Raw genomic sequence first — 15,363 nt, 5'->3', positions numbered from 1 at the left:
ATTTAAGACCCCCAAACTATGAAAATCTTAGAAGACAACAGGATCCAATCAATCCAAAACAATCTAATTTATGACACTGAATTTGGCAATGATTTCTTAGTCTGACACCAAAAACACAGGTCACATAACCAAAAATATACAAAGAGGACTAGATCAAACTTAAAAAGACGGAGACAGTATTTGCAAATCATATATCTGCTAAGGGGTTAATATCGAGACCATATAAAGAACTCCAACAACTCAACAACAGAAAAGCAATCTGATTTTAAAGAGAGCAAAGGATTTGAAAAGGTATTTCTCCAAAGATGATATACAAATGACCAAACGCATATGAAACGATGCTCAACATCACTAATGATTAGAGAAATGCAAATCAAAACCACAGTGAGACATTACAATCAATGGGCAGAAGACCTAAATAGACATTTCTCCAAAGATGACATACAGATGGCCAACAAATACATTAAAAGAGATTCAACATCACTAATGATCAGAGAAAAGCAAATCAAAACTACAGTGAGGCATTCACCTCACACAAGTCAGAACGGCCACTATCAAAAAAATTTACAAATGATAAATGCTGAAGAGGATGTGGAGAAAGAGAACCCTCCTACACTGTTAGTGGGAATGTACACTGAGGCAGCCCATATGGAGAACAGTACAGAGGTTCCTTAAAAAACTAAAAATACAACTACCATATGACCCAGCAGTACCACTCCAGAGAAAACCATAATTCAAAAAGATATATGCACCCCAGTGTTCATTGCAGCAGTATTTACAATAGCCAGGACATGGAAGTCACCTAAATGTCCATCAACAGAGAAATGGATAAAGATGTGGTACATATATACAATGGACTATTTATTAGTCAGCCATAAAAAGGAACAAAACTGTGTCATTTGCAGAGACATGGATGAATCTGGAGGCTGTCATAAAGAGTGAAGCCAGAAAAACAAGTATCTTATATTAACACACATGCATGGAATCCAGAAAAAATGGTAGAGATGATCTTATTTGCAAAGTACAAACAGAGACAAATGTATAGATACCAAGGAGGGGTGGGCGTGGGATGAACTGGGGAGGCTGGGACTGACATATGTACGCTTCTGTGCATAGAACAGGTAACTAATGGGAACCTACCGCAGCACAGGGAACTCGGTGCTCTGTGGAGAGGGGATCTAAGTGCACGTATGCCTGAGGCACAGCAGTGTAAACCAACTATATTCCAATTTAAAAAAAGAAAACTGAGTATAGTCAATATCTCCTAATACTTAATGGAAAAGAATCTGAAAAAATATATATATATACACACACATATATTTATATGTATAAAAATCATTTTGCTGTCCACTTGAAACTAACACAAAACTGTAAATTAACTATACTTCAATAAAAACAAAGTGAGATTACTTCGTTTCACTGGAATAACTGCTATCAAAAGAACAGAAATTAACAAGTGTTGCTGAGGATGTGGAGAAACAGGAACACTTGTGCACTGGTGGTGGTGGTTTAGTCTTTAAGTCATGTCCGACTCTTTGTGACACCATGGACTGTAGCCCGCCAAGTTCCTCTGTCCATGGGATTCTCCAGGCAAGAATACTGGAGGGGGCTGCCATTTCCTTCTCCACTGGTGGTGGGAGTGTGAAATGTTACAACCAGTATGGAGAGCAGTATGGTGGTTCCTTAAAAATTAAAAATAGAATACCATATGATCCAACAATCCCACTTCTGGATATATGCCCAAAAGAACTAAAAGCAAGGTCTCAAACAGATATTTTCACACTCGTGTACTCATCATATTCACAACAGCCAACAGATGGAAGCAATCCCATGTTCACTGATGAATGGATAAACAAAATGTGGTATATCCATAAAATGGAATATTATGCAGCCTAACAACTGAGAGAGATCTTGTCACATTCTACAACATAAAAGAACCCTGAGGACACTGTTAAATGATATAAGCCATATGAGATATTCAAAGTAGTCAAATTCATTGAGATTGAAATAGAAGTACTTACCAGGCCTGGGGGGATGGGCAGTTGATGTTTAATGGATTTAGCTTCAGTTTTGTAAGACAAAAAAGTTCTGGAGATCTGCTGCACAGCAGTGTGAATACAGACTACAGGCCTGTACACTTAAAGTGGTCAAGATGGTTAAAAAAAAAAAAAAGGGTGAATTTTATGATATGTGAATTGTAACTCAAAAAAAGTTACATGAAAAAATTGAGTTACAAAACTGTAAAGTAAAACTGTGTACACAGAACAGAAAGAAAATGTAAGAATCTACTGAAAATGTGAATAGCTAAGTTACATGTGAAAAGTCTATGCTTTTCTGCACTTTCAGACTTTTTTTTTCTGGTGAAAATGCATTACCAAGATATATAAAAAACAAGGCACTTTCTTGGTTTAGGGGTTAAAAACGAGAAAAGCAATACCTGGGCTGGAGTGTTTGTAGTCACAGGAGATGGCGATTCACTAACTTTTGGCTCACTTGGGGACGCGGCTGACCCCTGTGACTCCTGACTGGCTGGCTGGTCCGGAGACAAAGCATCACTGCTGTCTTCGTCAAATGAGAAATCGCCCTGAGTTTGGGGATAGTCCTCTTTCCCAACTCCTAAAGAAAGAAATGATTCTTAATTGATCTTGGCCTTGGAATACTAAGGTTAAAATGAAAAAGGAGAAATATTAATCATTATAAGGACTGAAGAAAGCTTTTTAAAAACAAAGTTGGACATAACAATGGGAGAATATACAACTACCTATGATAAATACCTGGGAGGGGGGGAACCAAACCTGAAATCAGATCAAGCCTTTGGATCCTACTACTAACGACTGGAAATACAGGAGACAAGAAATTTTTTAAATGACACCTGGGGATGCAAATGCATTCAGAAAAATCTATAGAGTGTGGAAGTGCTAAAGGACAAAATAAGTTCATTCATCCGCAAATAAAAAGGAAAGAAAGGAAGAAGATCCGCCCAGGAGACTGACCTAAGAGATAAATCAGCTAAAGACAATGTGTGGAGCTTGCTTGGATCCAACTGTTGAAAAACATTATGAAGCCAGATGGGGCTCTGACTGGTGTATCTGTTGATAAGTCCCACCTCATGGAGCGGCGCTGCTGTACTGACACCTTACCTTTTGAGGCCCGCTTCTCTGGAATTGAATGGAATCACAGAAAGACTGAATATAGACTGCCTAAGATTTAAACTCATACTAATGCAAAATATGATGCTCCCATAAGTCACGGTAACTTAAACCTCCTGTTAGAGGAATCTCTGTGTTAACTGGTACTAATCTTATAATACATACTATTAATAATAACAATAATAATAATATGGAGATAAGTACAAATGTTAATTTCTAAATCACCCAGAAAACAATAATCGTGATCGGTGCTGGCTTTAAAATTAGATTTTTCTTATCTAAAACTTCCAAGTTTCTTTATCTCCCAGGAAATAGTAAAATTTTAAGAGTCTTGCCTATAATTGCTTCCTTAACACTGGAGTCTACAGGAAGGATGTTTTTCTCTACCAGCTCCATAGGACCAGGTCTTTGAGCAATCTTTTCATTCAGATCATCAGCTAGTCGAGCTCTTTTCAACTTCATCTGAGTAGCCTGCAAGGACGGCTCTGCAAATGTTTCTAAAAGAGGAAACACAGGTTTAATCATTACTTGAATTACTGTCTCTACTCCATAATGTTATTTCAGGCTAACTAATTTAAACTGGTGTAAACTTATTTATGGTGAGATAATGACTGCTTGAGAATGCTCCCATCTGCAATTTACATTTCTAGTCTTGGAAAGCTTTATATTGTCCACACAATGTGGATGTCCTTGGACTCAAATTAATATGAACTCAAGCCAAAACCGATGTGCTGCTATTGCTTATTTATGATAGGAGGGTCAAATTCACATCATTTTTAGGTACTGGGGATACAGAGGATGAACAGGGGAGGGAGATGCGGTCCATGCTCAAGAAGCTTGCAGTTTTAATTTGGCTTCATTGGAAAGTCACTTCTTCAAAGGGGTGACACTGTATCTCAGAATATAAGCTTCTCTGCAGGAGTTGGTGGCAAGAGCTACAAATCATACTCCTGTACATCTCAGAGTCCTTCATAATAATTAAAATTTGGATTTATTTCTGAATAAATAACCTTGAGACATTCAATTACACAGTAATTAACTGTCATATAGAAGCATCGACTCATGTACCCATGAATGCATAAAGTTGTATAATAGATGGGAAACTACTATAAATATCGTAACTCATAAACAGCATATATTTGCATAATTCCTGTGTTTCTGGTAATGCTCATTAGCATTTTATTACATTGTTCTAAACAATATTTATGACTGGCTATTGGTGTTAACTCAATATTGTGCTGAAAGTTGCTTGCTCCTTAAATTATTCAGTAGAAGGTCTTTTAATGAAACTCCCTGTAGTAACCTCAGGATTGTCTGATGTTTTCATTTTGTAGGTCAGATGTCCTGGCAGAGGGCCAAAGCACAGAGACCCTATGGCCAGTAAACTACCCTTCAGCACGGTGGAGCACTTCTCTTTTCACCTTATGTGCTTAAAAAATCAACCTCGGCTGTCCACAAGACAGCGCATCACTATGGTGATTGCCATCATCACTCACAATTTAACTAAATGGTACGGGGAAATCATAAACTTCAAAAATAAAATGATTATTTCTTGGAAACCTGAGTTAAATGCTTTGACATGACTTGATAAAAGCAAGTCATTAAAAAAAAATCACTCTCACATTATCAGGACAACTAATAACTATAAAAGATTTGGGGAAAAATGATAAAATTTAAGATTTTTAAAGTCAGACTGCTTTTCAAGTATCTTTACATTTTGATCCACCATGTGGAAATTGCAGATGATTCCCCATGTGAAGTTCTTAGTCCTAAGTCGGCATATTGGTAAATAAATGGATGTTTCTATAACTTAACATATGTGTCCATTTCATTTTTGTAATTTTCCTGTATAAAACAACTCTGGCTCCAATCTTAGCAGATAAAGCCCTTCTAACTGCACAGGGAGATGATAAGTGGGGGAAGGAGATCATATAAATCATTCTGAAGATGCCTTTGCCTCCCTTCCACTGACACTATCCAAGTGATATCAGGAATGTTTGGGAAGAAGATATTCCAAAAGCAAGTAAGTAGAGGCTGGCATTTCAGTATGCTTCTATTCTGGTCTAACTGCATCTTCATCTCCATGAGGCAGAGGTAAAACTACAGGAAATAATTTAAACTTCTGCCTGCCAAACATCCAATTCAATCAAAATTGGGATGATGGAAAATAAGTTGCTGGTGGTTTTAAGGTATTTTTAAAATTATAGATGAGACATTCTTTCTTACTTCAAAAATCTCAACTTCAGAATCGATGTCCTAAAGACATCACTTATGGTTTATTCCTATGTATAATTAGGTTTTTAAATGCTAAAAAGTCTGTTTTTAGAAAAAGCAAATATGATTTCTTTTGATAGTTAAATGCATTTGCCTTAGTTTTAATTATGTTAATAAAGCCTGTTACAGTCAGATGACAAATTGAAACAGGCAGTGTCATTTCTACAAAAATGTCTCTTACAGGTCAAGATATTTTCAGGCACAGAAGGAGTCATTTACTAAGTTACTTACCAGCAAACTTGCTTCTCTGAAGATTCACTTATCCCTGACAGCTTGTGGCTGCTTCTACCCTACCACTGGAGTTCTGGAAAAGCTTTTTTTAGTCCAGTACAAGTGGAGAAAGGCATAGACTTCTTGCCTCCCATCCCAGACACGAAGATAGTTACCTAGTCATAGATTATCTGGATTAGAAGAGACTCTACTTGGGGTTTTAGGGACCATCTTGATACTTGGAACTGCTTTACAACATTCTTTACATGGTGTCAGTCTGTGTTTATTCCCTGTAGGGCACTTTTCACAATCTGTAATTGACTTGTTTTGCCTGCGTATAATCTCTCTGCCACTAGAATGTAAGCTCCATGAAGGGGGGCATCCGACTGGTGCCTAGCTTGCTGGCCAGCGAACCAACACCTCTAGTAAGGACAACCATGTCACTTTCTGAAGATTTTATTTGTAGACAACTGACTGACCTTTATGCTAAGCTAAAATCTAATACTCTGTAATATCAACCTAATTCTATCTATTAGGCCAGAGAAAAGAAATCTAATCTTCCTCCTACCTAATAACTATCTCTAAATGTTTGAGAAGTTGCTGTATCTTCTCAAGGCTTCATACTCTCAAGGCTATCACAAGGTCAGGCTCCTCGTCTTGCTCAACAAATTAAGTCAGTGAAGCAAAACAATGGAAGGAAATGTATCTCGGGACTTTATGGTAGAAGTACCACCTTCCAAGAAGGCTTTATCTTTAGAGAGAAAAAGCCACGACCTGAGCCACAGGCCTCACCAAGGATGGAATGGAATTGTCCTTACCAGCTTTGTAAAAGATGAGGCTCAGACATGGAGAAAATGTGGTGGGCTGAGGGGAGCTTGTTTGTGATAATGGTCAGATCAAGCTGGATTGTTGTGGGTAAGCAGCAACAAAGAAAAATGTTAGGTATGGGCTTGCCCCAGGTAGACACAACAGGGTCCAAGTAGTTGAAAATCTAGGGTTAGACTTGTGTCTATCACACCCTTTATGGTGAGTGGGCACACACTGCCCACTGGTGAAATGTGGACGGAGAATGTTTTTCCAGAACAGTATGGCAGAGACACCTATAAGCACCCTCAGTGGGCAGGGAAGACTCAGTCCATCAATTGGTTATTTGGAGAAGTGGACCTTCCCCGTGTATCTAACATAACACTTTTAGCTTGGGGTCTTCATGCTGCTATCCAATTGACAGGATGTCAGCCTGTGGGGTAAAAAGTTATTAAAATCGAAATAAACAGAAATGGTGGAAGTCTCACTTGTTTTCTTGAGAAAATGTAGCAAGATAAGCAGAAACAGAACTTTTACCTTCTAAAATGTGCATCCTGACAAGTTCAGAACGATCTGGTCGACTCCGAATCTTGTGCTTCAAAAAGTTTTCGGTCTTTTAGATAGAGAAAGAGAAAGTTTTACCATAAATTATTTATGATTTATTGTGGTTTTACATTTTTTTTTCCTCAAGGTAACTCCATTTAAATAAATTGCATATGCTTTTGGTCATGATTTTGAGAGAAAGAAAAGAGTAGAAATTAGTTTTGTGAGAAACTATTATCCAATACAGGACTTAAATTGCAGCCTTCAAAATTGTACAGGGATTTGAAGTCTATGTAGATATAAAGTAAGCACTTTATAGACTTTTATTTTAAAACTTGGAAAAGCAGAGGCTCATAATTTTAAAGATGACTTTTGAACAGAGGATCTGAACATATAAGTATCTAAAAATAAAAAAAAACTACACTTCAGGTCAAGTAAAAATTCACCTAGATAACACATTTCCTAAAAATTCCAATGTATTGTCTTTGATGAATTCATGGCTTTAACCATATTTTCTTATTCAGAACTGTATTCAATTCTAAACAATATGGCTTTAAAATGAGTTTTGTAGTTTATATGACTCTAAGAGATCATTATTGCATCTTGGGAAAACTCTTAAGGAAATTGTGGAACATGTTCGTTTTTATATTGCATGATAGAAGTTTCCTATAAAATGAAAAGAACAAATAGTGGCCCTTTAAAGAAAAATAATAAACATCACTTTAATGTAACTATGATGGAGTCACCTCAAAGAATAAAACAGAGCTGAATATGGCAACATTGCTCCTTCAGTCAAATTCTCCCAGCCTTGGTCAAATGTCCCACTAACACAGACCTGGGAGGGAAACCACCCAAGGAAGGATCTGGTGTAAATCCATCCCCTGGGTTATCCATCTGCAGAGCTAACAACCGGCAGAGATGTTCCATCATTATTCTAAAAACTTGTTATGCCCCCAAAGCAAGAAAGAAGTGTGATTTTTCCTTTATGTACAAAACTAGGTTACTAGTTTTAAAGAACAAAATTTGAATGTCCTGTATTTTCTACAAACCTTCAGGATAAAACTACCCCAGGATACACTGCTCCATATACCATGTATCTTGAAAATACACTCTATTTTCTCTATTGACATATGTAGGAGTAAGATTATTACTTGTCCACAGGTATTTTAACACAAAAGCAAGAGGCAGAACATTTTAAATGAAAATTTCTTACTCTGGCTCGTTCCAAGCTTTTTATCTGCTCATGGAATGCCGCGGGGCTCTTCAGAGCTGTGAGAGGAAAAGAAATCATTTCCATGGTATAAATAGAGGAGTTAATACTTCAGTTAAATGTTACAGTATTATCATGGTGATATTTCCTCTTAATCTTATTAGTGTGCCTCTACAGTGCCATTTATTTCCTAGTTCCTTTAGGACAGCTTCAAAATTGAAACCTTAAATGTTTCAGAATTAAAATTACATGTTTCACAAATAAAACAAGTGAACATTTAAAATAGAGTTATAAACATAATGACAACACATATATCAGGTGAGACTAGTTCCAGCCTGTAGTTGGGGCAAATTACCATTACCAAGGGAACTGTTGGATGGTTCCTTAACAGGTCTTTGCTCTTATGGTCATACAAGCTACTGGAAAAAGTCCACAGGTCCTCAGGGCAGTTAACGTTGGCGTGCTCTAGCCTTGAACACAAGAACACTCTGCAGACCATGTCTAAGGGATCAGAGCTGCCACTTACTGAGAGCCTACAATGCACTCAGTCGCACGCTCTGTGGTCCAATCCACAGTTTATTGCTGCTGATCACCACAACAGCCTTGTGAGGTTTATATTAGCCCCAGTACAGATGAAAGGCTCAAAGAGGTTCAGGGAATTTTTGAAGTTCTACAGCTAGATGGTCGTCTAAGTGGAATTTAAATCTAGAATTCTGAATTTGGCAGGTTCATGCTCTTCCTACCATACCATAATGCAACTCACTCTAAAGACACAGTGATTCCTTAATCGGTTAACTGCTAGTACATTAAATGTTCCAGAGTCTCAGAGAGAGAGGCAGTACTTATTAAAAGTATTACCTACTACAGTATTTCTATCAGTAAACATAATCTTTGAAAAATCGTTAGTGCTTATATCCATCACTGTCTGACCACACCCTGCAGTCATCACTGTGGGTAGTCAGGCAACGGGGATGGGAATCAGGACTAGGCTTACCTGGGCTGTTACCTCTCAGAATTGAGCAATCAGTTCTTGGTAACATTCGACTCTGGTACTTAATGCACAGCAAAGAATCACACAAGTCCAGCCAAAATAGGTTTGGCTAGGGACCAGCTCCTAAAAGCAGACTATCGCTGGCTTTGCAGTGACGTTTAAAGCACCATACTTTGATCCTGTTTGACTGGCTCATATCAGGTATGTAGTGGTAAAAAAAAAATTTGGCAGATTATCAAATCAGTTTCTGTAAAAAAATTTTTTTATAACCTCTGGCTTTTTTTTTGTTTGTTTTTCTAATGCATTTATTTTAATTGGATGATAATTACTTTACAACATTGTGATGGTTTTTGCCACACATCAACATGAATCCTCTGCCTTTTAAAAAAAAATTACTTTTGGCTGGGCTGAGTCTTCACTGCTGCATATGGGCTTGCTCTAGCTGCAGCGAGTGGGGGCCACTCTTCGTTGCAGTGCTCAGGTTTCTCATTGCTGTGGCTTCTCTTGCTGCGGCTCAAGGGCTCTAGAGCACGGGCTCACTTGCCCCATGCTTGCAAGATCTTCCTGGACCAAGGATCACACTCATGTCCCGAGCACTGGCAGGTAGATTCTTAACCACTGGACCACCAGAGAAGTCCCTATCAAACCAGCTTCTGATACCCGGTTTTACCACAACACGAGATTTAAAACATGTAGATAATTAGTAGTAGTTCAGAAAAAAAGGAGACCCCGGTTACATTCTTGGGTCAGGAAGATCCACTGGAGAAGGGAATAGGCTACCCACTCCAGTATTCTTGGGCTTCTCCGGTGGCTCAGACGGTAAAGAATGTGCCGGCAATGAGGGAGACCCGGTGTTCAAACCCAGGGTTGAGAAGATCCCCTGGAGAAGGGAACGGCTATCCACTTCAGTATTCTGGCCTGGAGAATTCTGTGGACTGTATAGTCCATGGGGTCACAAAGAGTCAGACACGACTGAGAAACTTTCATTTTCACTTTAGAAAAAAAAGTTTTCACTGGGAAAGACATCTTATCGCACAGAAAAATCCATGTAACCTTTATCACAAACCAGAAAAAGCCAACATCAATGATTGTGAAGACTGGAAAGCATTAAGTGCATTCTGTTAATTTCTTTCTAGTTTCTTTAAGCCAAATGAATTACTTCTTAGAGAAAACCCATTTTTAGACTAAGGCTCCCAAACAATCCTAACAGCCTATACAAAAAAACCACTCTTCTCCTCTAAAATATAAAATCACCTCCAAATTCGGTGATTACGTCAGTTCATTTCAGTCACTCAGTCGTGTCCCACTCTTTGCAACCCCCACAGACTGCAGCACGCCAGGGATCCCTGTACATCACCAACTCCCACAGTCTACCCAAATGCATGTCCCTATATAGAGAGGGTGATGCCATCCAACCATCTCATCCTCTGTTGTCCCCTTCTCCTTCTGCCTTCAATTCTTCCCAGCATCAAGGTCTTTTCCAACGAGTCAGTTCTTCGCATCAGGTAGCCAAATATTGGAGTTTCATCTTCAGAATCAGTCCTTCCAATGAATATTCAGGACTGATTTCTTTAGGATGGACTAGGGACTCTCAAGAGTCTTCTTCAACACCACAGTTCAAAAGCATCAATTCTTCGGCACTCAGCTTTCTTTATCGTCCAACTCTCACATCCATACATGACCACTGGATAAACCATAGCCTTGACTAGACGGATCTTTGTTGGCAAAGTAATGTCTCTGCTTTTGAATATGCTGTCTAGGTTTGTCATAGCTTTTCTTCCAAGGAGCAAGTGACTTTTAATTTCATGGCTGCAGTCACCATCTGCAGTATTTTTGGAGCCCAAGAAAATAAAGTCTCGCACTGTTTGCATTGTTTCCCTATCTACTTGCCATGAAGTGATGGGACCCGGATGCCTTGATCTTCGATTTTTGAATGTTGAGTTTTAAGCCAACTTTTTCACTCTCCTCTTTCACTTTCATCAAGCGGCTCTTTAGTTCTTCTTTGCTTTCTGCCATAAGGGTGGTATCATCTGCATATCTGAGGTTATTGATATTTCTCCTGGCAATCCTTGATTCTAGCTTGTGTTTCATTCAGCCCAACATTTCGCATGATGTACTCTGCATATAAGTTAAATAAGCAGGGTGACAATATACAGCCTTGACGTACTCCTTTCCTGATTTGGAACCAGTCTGTTGTTCCATATCCAGTTCTGTTGCTTCTTGACTTGCATACAGATTTCACAGGAGGCAGGTAAGATGGTCTGGTAGTCCCATCTCTTAAGAATTTTACAAAGTTTGTTGTGATCCACACAGTCAAAGGCTTTGGTGTAAACAATAAATCAAAAGTAGATGGTTTTCTGGAACTTTCTTACCTTTTGGATGATCCAACTGATGTTGACAATTTGATCTCTGGTTCCTCTGGCTTTTCTAAATCTAGTCTGAACAGCTGGAAGCTCACAGTTCACATACTGTTGAAGCCTGGCTTGGAGAATTTTGAGCATTACTTTACTAGCGAGTGAGATGAGTGCAACTGTGCAGTAGTTTGAACATTCTTTGGCATTGCCTTTCTTTGGAACTAGAATGAAAACTGACCTATTCCAGTCCTGTGGCCACTGCTGAGCTTTCCAAATTTGCTGGCCTATTGAGTGCAACACTTTCACAGCATCACCTCTTAGGATTTGAAATAGCTCACCTGGAAATCCATCACCTCCACCAGCTTTGTTCGTAGTGATGTTTCCTAAGGCCCACCTGACTTTGCATTACAGTATATCTGGCTCTAGGTGAGTGATCACAACATTGTGGTTATCTGGGTCATGAAGATCTTTTTTGCACAGTTCTTCGGTGTATTCTTGCCACCTCTTAATATCTTCTGTTTTTGTTAGGTCCATACCATTTTTGTCCTTTATTGAGCCCATCTTTGCATGAAATGTTTTCTTGGTATCTCTAATTTTCTTGAAAAGATCTCTAGTCTTTCCCATTCTGTTGTTTTCCTCTATTTCTTTGCATTGATCACTAAGGAAGGCTCTCTTATCTCTCCTTGCTGTTCTTTGGAACTCTGCACTCAAATGGGTATAACTTTCCTTTTCTGCTTTGCCTTTCGCTTCTCTTCTTTTCTCAGCTATTTGTAAGGCCTCCTCAGACAACCATTTTGCCTTTTTGCATTTCTTTTTCTTGGGGATGGTCTTGATCACTGTGTCCTGTACAATATCACGAACGTCTGTCCATAGCTCCTCAGGTACTCTATCAGATCTAATCCCTTGAATCTGTTTGTCACTTCCACTGTATAATCATAAGGGATTTGATTTAGGTCATACCTGAATAGTCTAGTGGTCTCCCTACTTTCTTCAATTTAAGCCTGAATTTGGCAATAAGAAGTTCATGATCTGTGCCATAGTCACCTTCCAGTCTTGTTTTTGCTGACTGTATAGAGCTTCTCCATCTTTGGCTGCGAAGAATATAATCAATCTGATTTCAGTATTGACCATCTGGTGACGTCCATGTGTAGAGTCCTCTCTTGTGTTATTGGAAGAGTGGTGTTTGCTTTGACCAGTGCGTTCTCTTGGCAAAACTCTGTTAGTCTTCGCCCTGCTTCATTTTGTACTCCAAGGCCAAATTTGCCTGTTACTCCAGGTATCTCCTGACTTCCTACTTCTGCATTCCAATTGCCTATAATGAAAAGGACATCTTTTTTGGGTATTAGTTCTAGAAAGTCTTGTAGGTCTTCATAGAACCATTCAACTTGAGCTTTTTCAGCATTACTGGTTGGGGCATAGACTTGGATTACTGCAATACTGAATGGTTTGCTTTGGAAATGAACAGAGATCATTCTGTCATTTTTGAGATTGCATCCAAGTACTGCATTTTGGACTCTTGTTGACTATAAGGGCCGCTCCATTTCTTCTAAGGGATTCTTGCCCACAGTAGTAGATATAATGGTCATCTGAGTTAAATTCACCCATTCTAGTCTTAGTTCACTGATTCCTAAAATGTCAATGTTCAGTCTTGCCATCTCTTATTTGATCACTTCCAATTTACTTTGATTCATGGACCTATCATTCCAGGTTCCTATACAATGTTACTCTTTACAGCATAGGACTTTACTTCCATCACCAGTCACATCCACAACTGGGTGTTATTTTTGCTTTGGCTCTGTCTCTTCATTCTTTCTGGAGTTATTTCTCCACTGTTCTCCAGTAGCATATTGGGCACCTACCGACCTGGGGAGTTCATCTTTCAAGTGTCCTATTTTTTTGCCTTTCATACTGTTCATGGGGCTCTCAAGGCAAGAATACTGAAGTGGTTTGCCAGACCACGTTTTGCCAAAACTCTCCACATGACCCGTCCATCTTGGGTGGCCCTACACATCATGGCTCATAGTTTCATTGAGTCAGACAAGGCTGTAGTCCATGTGATCAGTTTGATTAGTTTTCTGTGATTGTAGGTTTCATTCTGTCTGCCCTCTGATGGATAAGGATAAGAGGCTTATGGAAGCTTCCTGATGGGAGAGACTGACTGAGGGGGAAACTGGGTCTTGCTCTGATGGGCAGGACCATGCTCAGTAAATCTTTAATCTGATTTTCTGTTGATGGGCAGGGCTGTGTTTGGTGATGAAAGGGAAAGAATCACCTTGGACAAATATTCTAAAATTAATCAACTGAAAAATGAAGGGATGAAACTTAAAGCTACTTGGCAAAATATCTTTACTTGGGCAAGGAAGATTTTATTAATTATAAATAGGATGTTTATTAGTCCTGTAATTGAGATGCAAATTAAAAGATGCTTACTCCTTGGAAGGAAAGTTATGACCAACCTAGACAGCATATTAAAAAGCAGAGACATTACTTTGCCAACAAAGGTCTGTCTAGTCAAGGCTATGGTTTTTCCAGTGGTCATGTATGGATGTGAGAGTTGGACTATAAAGAAAGCTGAGTGCCGAAGAATTGATGCTTTTGAACTGTGGTGTTGGAGAAGACTCTTGAGAGTCCCTTGGACTGCAAGGAGATCCAATCAGTCCATCCTAAAGGAGATCAGTCCTGGGTGATTGTTGGAAGGACTGATGCTGAAGCTGAAACTCCAATACTTTGGCCACCTGATGCGAAGAGCTGACTCACTTGAAAAGACCCTGATGCTGGGAAAGATTGAGGGAAGGAGGAGAAGGGGATGACAGAGGATGAGATGGTTGGATGGCATCACCGACTTGATGGACATGGGTTTGGGTAGACTCTGGGAGTTGGTGATGGACAGGGAGGCCTGGTGTGCTTCGGTTCATGGGGTCGCAAAGAGTCGGACACGACTGAGCAACTGAACCGAACTGAACTGAGATGCATAATTATACAGACTATCATCTAGCAAAGATAATTAATTTGAATTAAATAAATAAGGTTTTGAATTAATTTATTATGCTACTTTTGCAAGTATCTTTGGATTCACTTAGATCTAGCGTGATTATTTCAGTTATTTTAAAACTAGGGCTGGAATTTGAATTGAAGAACTGGTATTAGCCTAATAACAGAAATTTAAAGGTGCTTTTTGATAATATAAAATCCAAGTTCATTTTTTAAGTTGCATCTGGTTTCCAGAATGTACTTTAAATGATTCCGTCAGCAATGCTGATGCCTGATTTTTCCTTGTAAATTCACTGAATGATTGTATATGGATTAAACGGATAACACCGAAAGTAGAGTGTGATGCAGCTTCTTCTTAGACATGCCCATGTTGTTACATCACATTAGAAATGACAAGGATGCATCCATCTTACGTGGCATGATGCCCTGGTCCACTAGTTGTTCTCTCGTCCTCCTTTGTTGCAGCCTCAGCTGGAGCACTGTAAAAAGGAAATAATCACCATTGAAGTTTACATGCAACTGTAAGGTCCAGAGGAGATATAATTAAGCTTAATTAATCTTCTATTTCATAATTGAATAGGGATACTACCATTCAACCTGTCAAAAAAAAAAAAAAAAAACCCGTTTATGATTTCTGCCTGTTGGGCAGCATATTTTTTGCTTAGTCAGTTAATAATTTTAAGTTAATGATTAAAGCTAATAAGTATTTTTTTAATAAATAAAATCACATCATACTTAGCAAATAAACAAAAATAGTTGGCTTATACATTGTCTTATTAGTAAGATTCCTTAGCTTTTTAAAAAATAAGTTAATAGCAAAAATGTATTTTAAGGAAA

At 38.7% G+C, this 15,363-nt stretch overlaps 1 protein-coding gene and 1 long non-coding RNA gene across 13 annotated transcripts in view; one reads left to right on the top strand and one right to left on the bottom strand.

Annotated features, from left to right (window-relative positions):
- LOC133063465 (uncharacterized) overlaps positions 1-4,933 on the top strand; it is a 75,142-nt gene extending 70,209 nt beyond the window's left edge. For all 5 annotated transcript variants that reach the window (XR_009694414.1, XR_009694417.1, XR_009694418.1 and 2 more), the window contains one exon: positions 4,484-4,933. This is a non-coding gene — a long non-coding RNA (uncharacterized LOC133063465). The remainder of the gene's footprint in view (positions 1-4,483) is intronic.
- MRTFB (myocardin related transcription factor B) overlaps positions 1-15,363 on the bottom strand; it is a 219,214-nt gene that overhangs the window by 40,127 nt on the left and 163,724 nt on the right. For all 8 annotated transcript variants that reach the window (XM_061152870.1, XM_061152869.1, XM_061152867.1 and 5 more), the window contains 5 exons: positions 14,940-15,005; positions 8,194-8,249; positions 6,975-7,050; positions 3,485-3,646; positions 2,438-2,616 (listed from right to left, as the gene is read on the bottom strand). In XM_061152870.1, the coding sequence (XP_061008853.1) occupies positions 2,438-2,616; positions 3,485-3,646; positions 6,975-7,050; positions 8,194-8,249; positions 14,940-15,005 (539 nt within the window). The remainder of the gene's footprint in view (positions 1-2,437; positions 2,617-3,484; positions 3,647-6,974; positions 7,051-8,193; positions 8,250-14,939; positions 15,006-15,363) is intronic.

Source organism: Dama dama, chromosome 10 (genome assembly GCF_033118175.1).
Source record: "Dama dama isolate Ldn47 chromosome 10, ASM3311817v1, whole genome shotgun sequence".
Lineage (NCBI taxonomy): Eukaryota > Metazoa > Chordata > Mammalia > Artiodactyla > Cervidae > Dama > Dama dama.
Note: the sequence above shows the minus strand (reverse complement) of the source record. Positions and strands in the feature narration are given on the sequence as shown.